The sequence below is a fragment of the Pelodiscus sinensis genome, chromosome 10 (assembly GCF_049634645.1).
Source record: "Pelodiscus sinensis isolate JC-2024 chromosome 10, ASM4963464v1, whole genome shotgun sequence".
NCBI lineage: Eukaryota > Metazoa > Chordata > Testudines > Trionychidae > Pelodiscus > Pelodiscus sinensis.
This window is the reverse complement of record NC_134720.1, coordinates 37,749,767-37,767,984: the sequence shown is the minus strand read 5'-3', so window position 1 is coordinate 37,767,984 and position 18,218 is coordinate 37,749,767. Positions and strand designations below refer to the sequence as shown.

The 18,218-nt window shown below is 41.0% G+C and overlaps 1 protein-coding gene across 6 annotated transcripts in view; it reads left to right on the top strand.

The window, feature by feature from the left end:
- MECOM (MDS1 and EVI1 complex locus) overlaps window positions 1–15,622 on the top strand; it is a 508,313-nt gene extending 492,691 nt beyond the window's left edge. For all 6 annotated transcript variants that reach the window (XM_025188972.2, XM_006131723.4, XM_006131721.4 and 3 more), the window contains 5 exons: window positions 2,328–2,497; window positions 4,581–4,725; window positions 10,497–10,733; window positions 11,820–12,006; window positions 13,998–15,622. In XM_025188972.2, coding sequence (XP_025044757.1) covers window positions 2,328–2,497; window positions 4,581–4,725; window positions 10,497–10,733; window positions 11,820–12,006; window positions 13,998–14,132 — 874 coding nt within the window. In that variant the 3' untranslated portion in view covers window positions 14,133–15,622. The remainder of the gene's footprint in view (window positions 1–2,327; window positions 2,498–4,580; window positions 4,726–10,496; window positions 10,734–11,819; window positions 12,007–13,997) is intronic.
- The last annotated feature ends 2,596 nt before the right edge of the window (window positions 15,623–18,218 follow it).

The window sequence follows — 18,218 nt, the reverse complement described above, 5'->3', positions numbered from 1 at the left end:
TCTCTATATCCTTTCCCCACCTTTCTTTCTGTCTTTTTCTCTTTAGCATCTGAGGAAGTCAATTGTAGCTCACAAAAGCTTATGCTCTAAAATACCCTAATACATTTATTAGTCTTTAAAGTGTCACCAGCACCTTGTTGTTGTTAGAAACTTCTGTAAATCCCAGCTGAAAAGCACAGCAGGTATTATTTGTAGTGTTTAGACTTAATTCAGATGCTTCTTAAATATGGTTTTTCTTTTAAATCACATATTCAAAGAAGTTAGTGTATAAACGTACTTCCTATCTAATTTGAATTTTTTCTGAACTATGTATAAATATCAGAAATGTTGACAAGCATGAGTAGTTGCTACTAATATCTATGATAGTTATGTATATGTAGAAATGATAATTGAAGCATTAGCTTTTTTGAAAAAGAAATATTCATTGAAAATCAGTTGGAAGGAAGCCAAATCATGTTACAATAAAGCAAACACAAATTTGTGCACTTAGGACCTGAAAAGAGCAGAAAAAGCTCATTGTTTGTGATGATTTTTTTCCAGGGGTCTTTTTGGGAAATGGGATTTGCATCTAATTTTATTCATGACTGAAGCTGCATCTTGAAGCGCGTTACGCTTGTCCACTACATAAAAGCCAGAAACAATTAGAAGCATAATGGATAATTTCTGCACTGAAAAACTGGTGTTGTTCAGAGTGTAATGGGCATGTTTTGAAGCACAAGAAAAGTAGAAGATTGAAAAACTAGGGGGATGACTATTGGCTAGTTGCCAGAAAGCAAATTTGGAATAGTTATAGTATGTCTTAGTAATAGCTTAAAGAGTAATACAGTGAAGGCTTTAGGGACTCCAAATCACTATAGAGAATGAAAATTGATGCTTCTGGTACCAGAGTGATAGACTAAACTACCCACATTGGCATGGTATTAAAGATCTGGATTGTTTATTGCTGGTTTTTGGAAGATAACTGGATTTCCTTTGGGATTAGCAGTTGCGCAAACATTCCTCAAAAAAAGATTTAATCACACAGTATAATTTTGCATAGAAAATATTGCTTTTTCTACCTTATTTGAACATCAGAAGGAATTTGTTTCATGATTTTTCTGAAAGTGTTTAATTGTATTGTATTGGCAGTGCATGAAACAATAGTTATGCTCTCCTCTTTTTCAAACTCCTCAACTTTGCAGGCAATACTTCTAAATACATGGGAATCAATTATCTTAACTAATTTGATTCAGTTACATCTGAAATACTATATAAGGGTATGTCTACACTGCATCTCTAGTTCGAACTAGGGATGCAAATGGAGACAATCGAACTAGTTAATGAAGCGGGGATTTAAATATCCCGCGCTCCATTAACATGATCTCGCCGGCGCGCTAGTTCGAATCACAGCTGATTCGAACCAGGAAGTGCGCGCCGGGACGCGTTAGTTCGGACTAAAGCCCTTAGTCCGAACTAATGTTACTCCTCAAAAAATGAGGAGTAACATTAGTTACTCAAAAAATGAGGAGTAACATTAGTTCGGACTAAGGGCTTTAGTCCGAACTAACGCATCCCGGCGCGCACTTCCTGGTTCGAATCAGCTGTGATTCGAACTAGCGCGCCGGCGAGATCATGTTAATGGAGCGCGGGATATTTAAATCCCCGCTTCATTAACTAGTTCGATTGTCTCCATTTGCATCCCTAGTTCGAACTAGGGATGCAGTGTAGACATACCCTAACTTCCTAAACACATTACTGTACTTGACATATTAAAACACTCCAATAGATTGGATCTGAAAAGCTAACTATGTGAACAGAACTTACAGCCTATGAGCCCAAATTCTGCAGTTGTTATTTAGGCAAAACTGCCTTTCATTTCCAAGGAAGTTATTCCTGAAAACAAAGTGCAGAAACATAACATCTTTTATGATCAGGCCCAGTATTAGGATAACTGCTTCTTGGCCCAGATCCTGTGAGGTGACAAGCAAGCACAACCCTAACTCCTTTTATCTATAGCATATGTTAAGGCTAATAAGCACTTCAATGAATTGCACCTGTTGGTCACGAGTCAGTGGTGTTCTACTGGTCAGAAAAATCTATGAAGAAGCAGAGAATTGGGCTGCTCTGGTGTCATCCTGTACCATTTAGGTCAATGAGAGTTTTGCCTTTGACTGCAGATGCAGATGGAGTGGGATCACGTCAATAGTTAGCAGCAAATCCAAAAAGGTAGAGAATTTAGGGTCTGAAGTGTGTTTTAAACAATTGTTTTGTGAAATGCCCTTTACCCTTTATTTTAATTATTATTCCAGTTGCTAATAAACAATTTCTTTTACTCCTGTTTATTTTAGATGCAAATACTGTGACAGATCTTTTAGCATATCTTCTAACCTGCAGAGGCACGTTCGTAATATCCACAATAAGGAGAAGCCATTCAAATGTCACTTATGTGACAGGTGTTTCGGTCAGCAAACTAATCTAGACAGACATTTAAAAAAGCATGAGAATGGAAACATGTCTGGTATGTAATCATTTTCCCACTCCCCCGCACTAGAGAGCTACCCAGTGTTAATACACAAGTATTTCCTGCTCACTTTCAACACTGTTTTTGTGAAATATTCACCATTTGTTCTCAGCTTCTGCGTACTAGGAGTGTAATTTTCAAAATCACCTAAATGATTTAGGAACACCAGTCCTAATGATTTTCAAGGTGATTTTGAAAATCCACCATTTATATTTGTATAATAATAATAATAATAATAATTTTTGTAATGTAATACAATTTTGGGGGGGGGGGTTCAAGCCAGCCATAGTATTTTAGGGATGGTCCTTCAAATTGGTTTTTCATGCAACTTCATGATCACATAGAAGCCCTTATCTTAGAATTCAGGTGAGTGTCTTCAAGGTTAGGCTTGGCATCCCCGAAAATTTCCCTGTCACCAGCAACTGAGAAGTTAAGCCTCTCTGCTTCTGTCTCCACTCCACATTAGACCCGGTCCCCCACAAAATTAAGAGAGCCACATCTGAGGATTTCATGGACCTTGAAAGTAGCATTGAGGAGCAGTGGGGGATAATGCTGAGACAGTCATTTTTAAAAAGTTTACAGATTTCTAAACTAGGTGTTATTCTGTATCTGCATTTTCTTTAGACATAATCATACACATGTATCAAATTCAGGGATTTTCTTGATGCATGCAGTTGCTTTTCATTGCTATTCTGGGTGTTATCTAATGATATACACTAAGTAACTGTATCAGTGATGTGCATGTTCATAACTATACGCCGAATCAGAAGGTGAGTTTATGTTCCATTTGATTAGTGAACCTCATCTAACACACTGGTATATTTTCTGTTACTACTGATGCTACAGGGTGACAGGAAAGAAAGACACTAAAACTTTTATTTGGTAAAAGCAATAATGCTACAAATGTAGACTGGAGAAAGAAACACCCAATATGCAAGCAGTCTTTGTGGCTGCTCATCCTTTACATTTAATACATGGATACTGGATATCTGGTAAAACTTTAAATTGAAATCCAATGTCTAACAATTCCCCAGTCAAAGAACTGGGTCATTGCTGCTCCCCTCAAATAATTCTGATAATCTGGAGCTCAGTCTTCAACCCTTTAAGAGACATGTGCAATGGCCAACTATATAGACAGTGCACAGGGATGCTACTGGACTGAAAACAAGAACTGAAAGGGACAGGGTTAAAGTTCACCAGTTCTCAGTAACAGCCAATCACCAACATTTATTTAAAGGACTGGTGTCTGCCTCACTTATCTAGTCAGGTAGAATTGGGAGGCTTAAACAAGCAAATCAACCCTGTTCATAATTAGACGTGTCCTTGAGGAGGAGGGAACCACATTGTTTTTCTAACGAGTCCATCACAGAACTTGGAGTCAGGATTCCTGGATTCTATTTGTCTGCCACTAATTCACTGTGTGATAATGGGCCCATCATTTAACACCATTTCTGGAGTCACTGGGGCTATGTCTAGACCACATGGCTCTGTCGACAGAGCCATGTAGATGAGTTTGTTCCACGAGGCATAATGGAGCGGTCGACAAAGGCTTCCCTTGTCGACCGTGGCGCATCCAGACTGCCCTGCTGTGCCGCCAAACAGCTGATCGGCACAGCGTGGCGGCCATTTTGATGTAAATGAAGCGGCGATTATTTAAATCACCGTTTCATTTTCCTATGTCTAGTAAACTCATCTACATGTATCCGTCGATGGAGCCATGTAGTCTAGACATACCCTGGGAGTGAAACCGTAGACTTCAATGCAAACAGGATTTAGCCCTTAATTTCTGTCTCTCAGTTGACCCTTCTGTAAAATGGAATTAAAAATACTTCCCTACTTCACTGGCTGGTAAGAAGTTTAAATAATATTTGAAAGTGCTTTAAAATGTCAAGGAAAATGTGAAATACACATATGCAGACTATCTTGGTTACTGTTATAAAAAGCTGACCTAAGGGTTTTATATTGGCAGCTGTCTTAAAATAATGCACATGAACATCATATTTTTAAATTAATTTATAAAAGATTAAATATATCTAAAATGCAAATAACCAGCCCTATTTCCAATTTTACCTTCTTGAAGGTACTGCAACATCTTCACCTCACTCAGAGCTTGAAAGCACAGGAGCAATTTTGGATGACAAAGAGGATTCTTATTTCACAGAAATTCGGAATTTCATTGGCAACAGCAACCACAATAACCAATCCCCAAGAAATTCAGAAGAAAGGTAAGGTGTGACTGTAGTAAAACAGCTCCTGAAGATGTCTCGTGTTCCTTTCCCAATTCATTTTCCCATGGCTGCTATTTTGAGTATTCCGTACACTGTAAAACGAAAGTTGGTCGAGTTGAACTGGAAGTGATTTTAGCAACCTTGCCATCACAGTTGTCAGATAATCAGATATTTAGTGAAATAATTGTGCTGATATCAACCTTGATGGACAAACAAAAGCCTGGAATCAGAGGAATATGTTCAAATGAACAGATCACGATTTTAGTTATGTGTATATATGCTGACTGGAACATATAATCTGGTGATAGGCAGCAAAATCCCTAAGTACAGTAAATACCAGGCATCAGAGCATGCCTTTTTAATGGATGGATGTCTATTTTTGTCAGGGCTTCCCAAGTTTAAAACTACCAAACACCAATTCTCATGTCAACCTAAGCATAGTATAAATTGCCTCCATTTTTAATTCACTGACAATCACAGACCCTACAGCTTTAACATGTGTGGATAGGATTAGGAAGAACATTGCCCCTTTATCTTTAAATTACAATTAACAAAGCTGGAGACGTTTAAATTTAATTCCTCAATACAAATGCAAGTGGGTGTGAGGGTTACAAAAGGCCTTTAGTAAGGGATTATACATTGAAAATCTCTAAACCAGGATTCTCTGGTCCAGCAGCATCCACAGGATGCAGGACCAGAGTTGTGATGGAGAGCCAGTAGGAGGAATCCATGTGGGACTGGCAGAGAAGTGGGTTGCCTAAAGTGAGCTGCCAGTGGGGCTAGGAGAGCAGGTGTATCGTTACTGGCCGAGCTGGAAGCCACAGTGGTGGGGGCATCAAGCTGCAGTGCACTGCTGGGCTGGGGCTCCTGGACATGGCTGCCCAAGAAGGCCAAGAGGCCTGGTGTGCAACTGCCCGGAGGGGCTGGGAGTCCTGACATGCAGCTATCTAGCAGGATTGGCAAGGCAGTGGGGCTAGTAGCAAGTAGGGAGCTAGCTGGGCCAGGACTGGAGGGGCCAATCCCGGCGATGGGGTCCAGAAATGACCTCCCTTGGTGCAGCAAAATCTCTCATCCAGGACTGGTCAGGTCACGAGGGTGCCGGATCAGGGAGGTCCAACCTATAGTCTCAGATATACTTACAACCTGAATCTTTCTAGTGTGGCACCTTCAGGCCCTATGGGGTGCCAAACCAGAGACTTTGCTGAACCACAGGAGGTCAATATTGTCTAGAAGCATTACCAACACCTTCACTGCTTACTGGGCTCTAAGAAGACATTTAAGGGTAAGTTAGAGCTAAATGACAGCACAGAGCACTGAGAGCCAGGCCTGGTGGCTGTAAACAAACTTTAGGGACAGCGGGAAACTTGGCCATACCCATGATAAGTGGACATCTGGCTAACTAAAATCATGCCAGACCACGGATGTTGCCGGACCAGAGAGAGCCAGACTAGAAAAGTTCAAACTGTATTGCTAGGTAAAGTAACCAGATGTCTAGTTTTCAACAGAACATTCAGTCAAAAAAGGACCCTCCCCAGCCTCATGGAAATGAAAAAGTGAATGAGGGTGGGGAAGAACAAGTGTCAGAGGGAGGGGGATGGAGTAGAAGGGTGGGACTTCAGAGAAGGGCTAGAGCTAGAGTGTTCCATTTTGTTTGATCAGAAAGTTGGCAACCCTAGTTTAATACCATGAACTCAGTAGTATAACTACTGAGTATAAGTATAAGTAATCCACACTACTTCAACCATATGAGCCTTTCTTTCTGATAGGGTATGATTTAAGTGAATATGTAAATCTAAGGTTTCCTTAAACATATTTTTATAGTAGCTGAAAATTCTTAGAAGTTATTTGTTCCTTATTTATAGTTCCTTATAGTTAAGCATAAAGGTCATGAGAGATCTTGTGCGCTTCTAAATTTAAAGGCTATTTTTGCTGAGTATGTATATGAACCATATATGGTGTGACGGAGGATAAAAGCTCTAACTTTGCATCAGATTATCAACATCAGAAATTTGCTGAGCGTGATACATTCATCCCCATTTTCAATTTCTAATTTGTCTTTAGGGTGGAAGAAAAGTAGTAGATGTAAAACAAACATTCATGAAAGCAACCGATTCAATTATCGTATGAATATTCAAATTTTATTTCATCTTGATTTGTAATGAGGGTGTTCTTTTTTTGTTTGTTTTTTGCACATCTGGTCTCAACATGTCTCAACAGGAAAGCAGCAAAGAGAAAAGGTTGATGGGTCATACAGTGTTTCCTTTCTAAATTCAGCACTTAAGACTATTTTTGATGGATGCTTTATCCTTGGCAAATTACTGCATTTGAAAGCACAATTAGTGAATCTGTTTTCTTAATCATATGGCTTTCGTTACTTTGGTTTTAGTCCATTTCCCTTTCATTTTTAACAGTACTGATTTAGCATAACTAGCAAGTTGACAGTTGGATCCATGATTAATAATTTTTATATCTGTCCAAAACATGCCATCATCATACTTAGGGCATAATTATTCAAATAGAGTCCAAGAGCAGACATCTTTAACATCTTTCATCTATTTCCTTTGCAGTTCAACTATCTTGACTCAGTGTCAATTCAGGGATTCTATTATTATGTTGCAAATAGATCACTTCCTGATTTTTTTAATAAGTGGTCAGCTTTGAATAATATTGGCTGATAATAGTTACCGTAGTGTAGATGATGGGATGTGGGGGATGTTGTCCCATTGGCAGGCACAATTGGAGCAACATTTTTATATGCCATGAAGGCCACTATGTGAGGACCATGACACGTGATTTGGACAATTACTGAATCATTCCCAGAATGGTTTCAAAGTAGTTAGCCATATGATGATTGTCTCAAAATCGAAGAGACAGAAGGTAGGTTAAATCCTGTTGCACGTATACAAGAACACAATGACCCTAAAGGAGTGCGGCTAGCATCCGGTGTGCTAAAGTTTTTGGTTGAGAAATTAAAGATAGTATAACAATAAACTAAACAAATCAATATCAAATGTGTTTTCATGACACACCTTCCTGTGCTAATATATTCTCTATCATGCAGCATGATTTAAGTCACACATATTCTTGAGCTAACGCTGAGCAAACAACAGTGTTTCCATATTTTATAGCTGTACTCTTGGAAGAAAAAGGGGAACTTATGCAATTAAATAGTAAGTGAACCAACAGTGCAATGTTACGTCTTATATAAAAACACAGGACCAGATGCACAGTCAGTAGAGGCTGACTGATGTCAATGGAGCTATGCCAAGTTACACCAGCTGCATATGTGGCCCAGCATGTATCAATGTATGCATTTCAGTGACAGAGTTGAGCACCTATAGCTCCCATTTAAGTCAGTAAAAGTTGAGGTCACTTAGCATCTCCAGAGTTATTCAGTTATCTAAAGGATACACCCCTTAATCAAACATGCTATAGCAGTGGTCACCAACCAGTAGAACAGGGTCTACCGGTCGATCTTGGCGCCTCTGACAGGTGATCCTGACTGGTTTGGCTGAGAAGCTATCAAGTACTGGCACTTCAACTGTTCCTCCTCACCCTACCCTGCTACTCATGTCCAGAGCCTCAGAGCTGCCCCCTGGTAGCCTCCTGCTTGTGCAGAGTCAGGGAAACAGAGGCAGGAGGATGCTGATGTCACTCTGTCCCGCTTCCCTGTACCTCATCTTCACAGAGTAAGCAGGGCAGGACTTCAGCAAAGAGGTGGGGCAGAGGCAGGGTCTTGGAGAAGGGGCGGGGCAGGGATATTTGGGTTTGAGGTAGATCCTAGACTGACTTAAATTCAAAAAGTGATCTTGTGCTTAAAAAGGTTGGAGACCACTGTACTATAGAATACAACTCTATAGCCCAGCATGAACATATTACCCTTTATAGAATATGTTGTAGCTAGAAATGTAAAATCCTGTTTAATGAGTTAATTGGTTAAACATTATGCTTAACTGGTTGACCGATTAAAAGGGGCTGGAGTTGTGTGTCCCCCTACACTGCAGGCAGGGGCTGCTCCAGCCTGGCCACAGCAGCCCCTGCCTGTGGGGCTCCTAGGTCCACTGTGGGCACAGGCTGCTACCTATGGGACAGGCAGGGAGCTGCTCCAGTCCCCTCCGGTTAACAGTTAACTAGAATTAAGGGGGATGCTTACCAGTTAGCTGGTTAACTAACTAACTAGGCTTTCATATCCCTAGTTGTAGCAGGCCCTAGAGAGCTAATGTTCTGAAAGCATAAGGGAGTTTAATAATAGATCTGAATATTCTAACCATTTTTAAAATGCGTATTGCTATACTTATTATTATTAAATAATAGTATTGATTTCACTTCTCACTTAGAACATTGAATTAGATATTTGCAATTAATTTTTTTTGTTATTGCTATTGCCCTTTATTTTTGGCCACATTTCAATGTGACCTCCAATAATTGTAGATGTAAGTTTGCAACTGTACTTGAATGTGGGTGCAAAATTGCAGGCACAATTATTTGTACCTGCAATTGCACCTGGTCCGATGCCATACATAATCTGTGGATGAAGTCGCATAGGTGGACTTCTAAGCAAGTGTAAGCATAACTTATTGTAGAAAATATTGCTCCTAGCTTTGATTGTTCCTTCCTAAGAAGAAGGGCCTAAATGGCCTCTAATATAATGCTCCCAATTTTGTAAATTCAGTCTCACACATACAAAATGGGAAATGACATTGAGGAAGGGATCTAGGGGTCATAGTGGACTACAAATGAAATATGAGCTAATAGTGTGACAGTGTTGCCAAAAAAGCAAGACTCATTCTGTTATGTGTTAACAAGAGCATTGTATGCAAGACACAAGAAGTAATTCTTTTGCTCTACTCTGTGCTGATTAGGCATCAACTGGAGTATTGTCCATTTCTGGGTGCCACATTTCATGAAAGAGGTAGAGAAATTGGAGAAGGTCAGAGAAGAGCAACAAAAAATGATTAAAGGTCTAGAAAACATGATGTATTAGGGAAGATTAAAATGACTGGGGTTGTTTTGTCTGGAAAAGAGAAGATTGAGATGGGACATAACAGCTTTCAAGTACCTAAAAGGTTGTTACAAGGAAGAAGGGGAAACGTGATAGGAAGCTTTTCTTAATATCTAATCTAAACCTCCCATACTGAGATTTAAGCCCATTGCTTCTTGTACTAACTGTCAGGGTGCTTAAGCATTGGAATAAATTGCCGATGGTAGTTGTGGAATCTCCATCATTGAAGATATTTAAGAGCAGATTAGACAAACACTTGTCAGGAATTGTCTTGCCATGTATGCAGGGGACTGGACTTGATGACCTCTCGAAAGTCCTTCCAGTTTTATCATTCTACGATTCTGTGATTTCTAAAAAAATCAGGGCTGATTTTCAGATTCTCAGCCTGTATAGCTTCCATTAAAAGTCATTAGATTATTGTGCCAAGGCAAGGTGGTATGAGTAGGAGTACTGTGATTAAATGAAGTATTGGAAAAGTGAAAAAGAATATCAGAGTATACCTCCTGACAGTTATATATAAAATGGAGCTGGATGAGCTCCCAAGACTAAGTGAGGAATTCCATGCCATTTGGGATATAATGTTTCATTGCTTTTTAAACAGAATTCAAACAGTAATTCCATGATATTCAAAGCTAATGAGTACAAAATACTAGAAAGCATGTTGGAAGGGGCCTTTCTGCATTGGTGGTGGGAGAGGCTTTTTCCAGTTGTCTTTGGTAGGATTTCATAAACCTGATTATACATTTTTTTTTTAATTTCCTTTTAGAATGAATGGCAGTCACTATAAAGATGAGAAAGTGTTGGTGGAAAGTCAGAATTCAGAATTGCTGGATGATGAGGAGGCAGAAGATGAAGTAGTGATGGACGAGGAAGAGGAGGAAAGTGAAATTGCAGGGAAGCCAGTCAAGGAACCAGTTACAAGTAACCTACGTGAAGGAAGCACTGAGGATGACTATGAAGAAACAAGTACTTTGGAAATGAATTGCAAGGCTTCACCTGGCAGGTTAGTTCCTTCCTAGTATTCTAAATGGTACAGTCAAATAAGGTTAAATCAAAACAACAACAAATGGTGCAAGCTTTCCAAGGACCAAATTTTGGCTAGTATGCTAGTATAGCCTTAATGAGTTAACTCAATAGCAATGTCAATCTGCACCTGGGTTTGGCTGACACCAGCCCTATCCTCATCTCCTTGGGTAATTGGTGCCTCTTAATAGTAGAAATAATTGACATAGGGTTATTATCAGCTCTGAATGTATACAGCTATGAACCATTTGGCACCTGCTAGCTGCCTGTGATTTGTGAAATGGCCTTGTGGAATGTTGCAGTGGGATCAGAATATAGGCAACCAATTTCTGTCCAGTGGTGTTGCTGGCTGCCAGCTCTCTGGCATTCAACTGTGTGTAGCCCAGTCAGAATTTAGCTTATTCAGTGAAAAGCAATGGATAAAAGGAAAATGGCTGCAGTTAGAAATATATAGAAGTAATTTATTTATATACAAATGTAAGCCATTCTCAAATGAAATTTGGATTGCATGCATAATATCGATGTAATCTTTTAAAATGATTAGTTTATTGATGCAATCAGTGCATGAAATCAGACACTTTAATAGAAATAACAACATTAAAAGCCATAAATACAGACAGCTTGAGAGAACTGTTACTTCAGAGAGAAGTAAATAATTAGAGTAGTACGTAGAGGCCCTAGTAGAAATCAGGGCTTCATAACACTAGGCAATGTACAAACTCAAAGAAAGTTGTGTTCGAAAGATCCTACTCTAATGTGGCACAACAGAGTGTTGCATGGGGAACATAAAGAAATAAAGAGACTTTACCACAGCAGGTCAGTGGCAGAGCCAAGAAGAGAACCCAGGTGTCCAGAGACCTATGACGTTAGCCTTACCTGCTGGACCATACTGCTTCTGATTTTTGGTAAAGTTAAAAGTGAAGCAGTGTACAGCAGACTTAAATATATCAAAATTGGTATTTACTAGCCTTTCATTGGTGAGTCGTTATAAGGTGGCTTTTTTTTTGAGGCATACAAAATATTTTATTTACTTTAAAAACCCATAACTTCCATTATATTTTTGTAGGTATAAAGAGGATGAATATACCAAGACTGGACTCTCTGCTTTGGATCACATAAGGCACTTCACAGATAGCCTCAAAATGAGGAAAATGGAGGAAAATCAATACAATGAAGCCGAACTAGCAGCTTTCAATACTTCGCACCTGTCTGAGGACCTAAAGCAACCATTGTACAGGAAATCCAAGACCCAGGTACATTCTAAATTCACTTTAAGCTTCATAACTCAATGTTGCTCTGTATGAAAAAGATGTACCTCTTGTGTCATAAACTAGAATCATCTTAATCAATCCTGAGCCATTTGTTCAACCCACTTCATGGTTACAATCAGAACAAATGGGGTAGTAGATTGTTTTAAAGAGAAGGTCTTATTGTTGGGTGATATAATCAGCACGTTTCAATGAAGCTATGCTGATTTACACCACACAAAGAACTGGCCTATCACATGTAGGAATATTTTTAAAAACAAATCTTTTGCTGTAATGTTTTCCTATATATCACATGCAGAGATCACATCACTGTGGTTAGCATGCAAGTACTGGCATATCTGAGAGCAGAATCCCACTAGAGTCATCATTTATACTCAGTGGGTGTGTTCCAGTACAATGAGAGGGCATGGCCAGATGCATTTTCACAAGTTAGTGTGACTGCACCACTCAAGAGAATTAGTGAACTTTCCCTAGGGAAGGGTCTGTTTTGGCAGCGGTATTGTTGCTTCCTAGTGGTTTGCTGAAAATGAACATGACATTTCTCTGTTCAGTAGCATTCAGCTAGGCTGATATTTCAATCTCAATTTTGTGTATTATTCGGAAGCAATTAAAAAGGGACTCTTATTGTGATCTTGTCTGGAAACCCCCAGGTAATTATGGAATACATACGCCATCACAATAGAACGTGATAGCAAAGAAAGGTCCAGAACTAAATATAATATGATAGAGCATAATATAGCATAACTAAGTTGCATAATAACAAACAACAATTTAAATAGCACATAAGAAATGACAGGATAGCCATTTGTGCATCCAATCTGAAGGAAAATGTGTTGTACTGGTGAAGACCTCCCTGGTCTGACCCCCTCAGCCCAGAGTGGTCCTGAACCACAGAGTTTGCTGGACCAGAGGAGGTCAAGGTCAAGGCTTCCCATCCCACTGTAGGCTCGGCTGCTAGCCAGGCCAGTTCCAGTCAGGGGCTGCACTCCCCGCTGCCAGCCCTGACCAACGCTCTGTTCCCAACTGCCAGCTCTGGCCAGGGCTGCGCTCCCCACCATCCTACCCCCAGCCAAGGCTGCTCTCCTAGCTACTGGCCCTGCTGCCTCCAGCCCCGGCTGGGACCGCACTCCCTGCCCCTATCCCCAGTCAGGGCTGTGGTCCCCATGGTGCTAGCCCCAGTTGGGGCTGTGCTCCACACCACCAGCCTGGTCCAGGCTGCACTTCTGAACCTGGCCCGACAGGGCTGTCTGGTCTAGCAATATTCATGGATCAAATTCATGCCAGACCACAAATACTGCCAGAACAGAGAGTCATGCATTTTAGAGGGTCAACCTGTACTTAGTTTGCTGAATACTGTATGTAGGCCCACCAGCTGGGAAGAGTAGGAGGACAATTGCCTGGGGACCTAGTGATTCAAAGGGGTCTGGAGCGCCTCGCCACCACCACCACTATGCAATGGCGTTGGCCAGGGCCTTTAAATTGCTGCCCGGCTGCCGGGCCATGCTCTGGACAGTGCTAAGGGCTTGTGTGGAGGGTACAATCTAGGTATATCTTAGGGCTGCTTGGGGGCCGACATGCTGTGCTCCGGGCAGCACTCTGGGCTGGCTGCCCCACCCATGACCCTTCTGCCTGAGGCCCCACCCCTTATGGGAGCACAAAGCTGGGGTCTCCTCACACCTTTCCCAGGGGCCCACAGAGACTGTTGCCCTCCCGACTATGTTGACTGATGAGGGTAAATAATTTTTATTATTAGTGTGTCAAAAATGTCAAAGGAAAGGATGGCAGAGCTTTTACAGGAGAGATGTTGTATAAATCAATCAATCCAAATTTCAGCCTGCACTGAATACAAAAGACTCTCTAGTTATCAAACTGTGGCTGGAAGCATGGATGTGTCCATGTAGGTGACCTGGTTTAATTCAAATCAGTGCATTCTGCAGTTTTTACTACATTCTTCTCTCTCTTGTTTCCTCATTCAGGCATATGCTATGATGCTCTCTCTCTCTGACAAGGACTCCCTCCATTCTGCATCCCATAATTCTCCCAACATGTGGCATAGTATGGCGAGAGCTGCCGCAGAATCCAGTGCCATCCAGTCCATTAGTCACGTATGACATTGTGAAAGCGTACCAAGAATGGGACCAAGTCCAAACCAGTAGCATGGCTCTTTCGTATATGACTATTTAAAAGACTGCTGAGCAGAATGCCTTATAAATCTGCAGGGTCTCTCATTTAAAGTGTGGTGACCTTAAACTGAATAATTTTAAAAAGAAAGAAACTATTTATTCTCAATATTTTGTTTTGCACAGCAAAAGCAGCTGCTGACTTCTGGAGGATCAATGCGACTTTAAAAAAAGTTTCAATGGATTATGTAAACCAGGCCGGGAAAAATGTCTTCCAATTCACCCGGTGTGAGGAGGTGGGGACAGAAGGGTTAAGACTGCATTGATACACGTGGGCACTCCTTTAAAACAGAAACTGAATTGTTTTTCTTTTTGTATAAATTTGACACAAGATTGGGAACAGTTGCTTTTATGTACAAATCCTCTTCATTAAAGCTTTATGCGTTTTAACCCTTTGAAGAAAGAAAGACAATAGTTCTCTTGTGTGCACACTCTCCATCATTAATGTTAGAGACCAATAACAGGGAATATTTCATCCTCTCCGCATTTTTTCTTCTTACCTGCATTGTGTTAAAAAAAAAAAAAGGAGAAAAAGAAAGAAGAAAATACAAAAAAGACTTTGAAAAACAATACATAAGAGGTTTGTGTATATTGTAAACTATGAATGTTCACCACTCAAAGACATTTAAGTCATTCAGCTACTTCTGTCAAAGGCCCATTTCATAAACAGTACCACTAGTTCAATGTTTGCCAAATCATTGTAATGACATTTTAAATTTAGACAATCATGTCTTTATGTTGTTTTGTTTCCTCTAATTTCTTTTTTTTGTGTTGTGTGTACCATGTATTTATTTGTTAGCAAACAATTGTTTGTTGATTAAAATAGCACTGTTCCTATGATAAACAGCACTGCTCCAGTCCCCCACTACTTTAAGATGTAGGCACTCATGTACTTCAAAACAAGTGAGGTGACCTGATCTGTGTATATTGGAGTGCAAAACAGTGTTCGAAATTTTCTCACATTCCTATTTTATTTTTTCCTTTTAATGAAACTAAATAACTAATAGATGCGAATTAGTTTTTTTAAAATACAGTAAATTGATTCAATTGTATAAACAGTTATAATTTCTTCATGAAAGCATGATTCTTCTGATTAAAACTGTACCCAATATTTTATGCTGGTTGTCTGCGAGCTTGTGTGATGTTATGTTCATGTTAATCCTATTTGTAAGATGAAGTGTTCCAAACTTACGTTAAAAATAAATAAATAACAGATTGTATCCAGTTATTTTTGGTTTATTTTTGTTTTTTGCCCTTTAGTGAGGGACCAGATTTATTTCCTTTTGTTTATAATCTCATTTTGAAATAATCGGCAAGTTGAGGTACTTTCTTTAAATGCTTTGTACAATGTAACTGTTACTCATTTCAGAACATTATTATGGGAGGATCAACTAAAAAAAATAAAGGACTACAAAATTGAAGGCATATTTTTCATGTTCCTTTTGTTTTTGTCGTGTCATTTCATTTCACTTATCACCTAGTAACTTAAGGGTTAGGACTATTCTGTATCTCAAATAATCATGCGTAATAACAACATAATCTGAATTTCCATGGTATCTTGCAGTTAGATGAATGTGCTTTACAAATAATTAAGACAAATCTGTCACTGGCCATAATGCAGATTTAAATGCTTTATTTCATGCATTCACATTTGGATCAGGTTCAAGGACATGCAGGCACTGAATAAGCTTGTAGTGTACTAAATGAATTACAAGTTTAAGCAAAACAGCTCCAGGTAATGCAGCAGGGAGGTGATTAAGAAGAAAAATAGTGCTACCAGGGGCATGGAGGTGAAGGAATTTCTTTAGCAGGAGCCAGATGGAAGAAGAAATGAACAAAGGACATCACAAATCCAGTCCCTATATTAAGGCATGAGGTAGCAGACCCTGAAAAGCAGAACTGTATCACCCAAAAGTGGCATAACTGGAAGGGCTACACGGGGCTTTTTAGCGGCAAAACCGCTTCCACAGAAAGGAGCGGCAGAAGATATGCAAATTAAAGTATGATTTGCATATCTTCTGCCAAAAAAAAAAAATATGGCAGAGTAAACATAGCCTGAGTGTGCCCTTGTAGCCAAGAAGGCTAATGGCATATTAGGTTGCATTAAGAGGAGCATTGCCAGCAGATCCAGAGATGTCATTATTCCCCTTTATTCGGCTTTGGTGAGGCCACATCTGGAGTATTGTGTCCAGTTCTGGGCCCCCTACTACAAAAAAGATGTGGACGCATTGGAGAGGATCCAGCAGAGGGCAACCAAAATGATGAGGGGGCTGGAGCATATGACTTATGAGGAGAGGCTGAGGGAGTTGGGTCTGTTTAGTCTGCAGAAGAGAAGAGTGAGGGTGGATTTGAGAGTAGCCTTCAACTTCCTGAAGGGAGGTTCCAAAGAGGATGGAGAGAGGCTGTTCTCAGTAGTGACAGATGGCAGAACAAGGAGCAATGGTCTCAAGTTGTGGTGGGAGAGGTCCAGGTTGGATATTAGGAAAAACTATTTCACTAGGAGGGTGGTGAAGCACTGGAATGGGTTACCTAGGGAAGTAGTGGAGTCTCCATCCCTAGAGGTGTTTAAGTCTCGGCTTAACAAAGCCCTGGCCGGGTTGATTTAGTTGGAATTGGTCCTGCCTAGAGCAGGGGGCTGGACTTGATGATCCTCTGAGGTCTCTTCCAGTTCCATGATTCTATGCGTGAAAGCCTGGCCCACTGACGTCTAAGGGGCACACAGTGAAAAAAACAATCAGGGAGTCTCAGAGCCTGGCTCTACAGAACCAGGGTTGCTGGATTCTAAACAACAGTATAGGCATTTGAGCCCCTATCCACCTGCTGCATTTCAGAGCTGGGAACACCACAGCATGAACCCAAGTCTGCTGACCTTACTGATGTGGGTCTTTTAGCTTTGGGGATGGCTACACAGCAAAAAACTCCCACTGACACCAGCGGTACAAGGATTTCATCCATTGCATTCAAGGGAGCTGACAGACATGCCAAGCCACTGGGAAAGGTGAGCAAGGCCCTGGCTCCTCAGTCCTAGAAGGAGAGGGGTGAGGGGCAGCCTTCCCTCAGCACCACCTGGAGTGCACAGTGCTGCTCCCTGGACCTTAGAGCTGCCTGAAACATGCCCCTTGGGGCACCACTGGCGATTTAAAGGGAACGGGGCTCCAGGTGCTGCCACAATGGGAGCCCTGGGTCCTTTAGAATTGCCAGAACCCAGGCCAACTGCCCCCCCCTTTGCATTCCTTCCCCTTCTCCCATCAGGGGCCCTGATGGGCTATGTCTACATTGACAAGATTTTGCACAAATACTTTTAACGCAAGAGTTTTTGCGTTAATGTATTTGCGCAAGAGAGCGTCTACATTGGCATGTGCTTTTGCGCAAGAGATTTGCTTTTGTGCAAACGCATCTGTGCCAATGTAGATGCTCTCTTGCGCAAGAATGCTCCGATGGCTATTTTACCCATCGGGCTTTCTTGTGCAAGAAATGCATGTTACCTGTCTACACTGGCATTAATACTTTTTCATGTAACAGCAAGGTGACAGGCTACACACATGTGGCCCAATCCAAAGTCCAATGAAGCTAATAGGAGAGTCTTGGTTTCCTTCCTAGGCCATGGGGGCAGACCCTGCAATGCGATTTTCTGCCATTGCACCATGCTAAAATCTGGGAGCCATGGGTGCAGCTTAATGGCACATAGGAGCTAGCTTTCAGATGTTATAGGACCACATTGTCACAGAGGATGCTTGATTTATGCCACACATTATTAGCTGTGTGTGTGGGGGGGGAGCCATTTGGGCTGCCAAACATGAAAGTGCTATTGCTAGGATTGCCAAAGTTCTAAAGGCAGAAATCTAACCCCCTGTGCCCACCTCTGCCCTACCCCTTCTCAGAGGGTTCCCTCCCCCTCTCCCCCCGCCCTGCTCAGGCCATTTTCCAGGCCGCTGTCGAGCTTGCATGCCCTGCTTTACACACTTGCTCATTTTCACTGGCCTGGGGTAGGGTATGTGGGAGAGGCTGAGGGCTCTG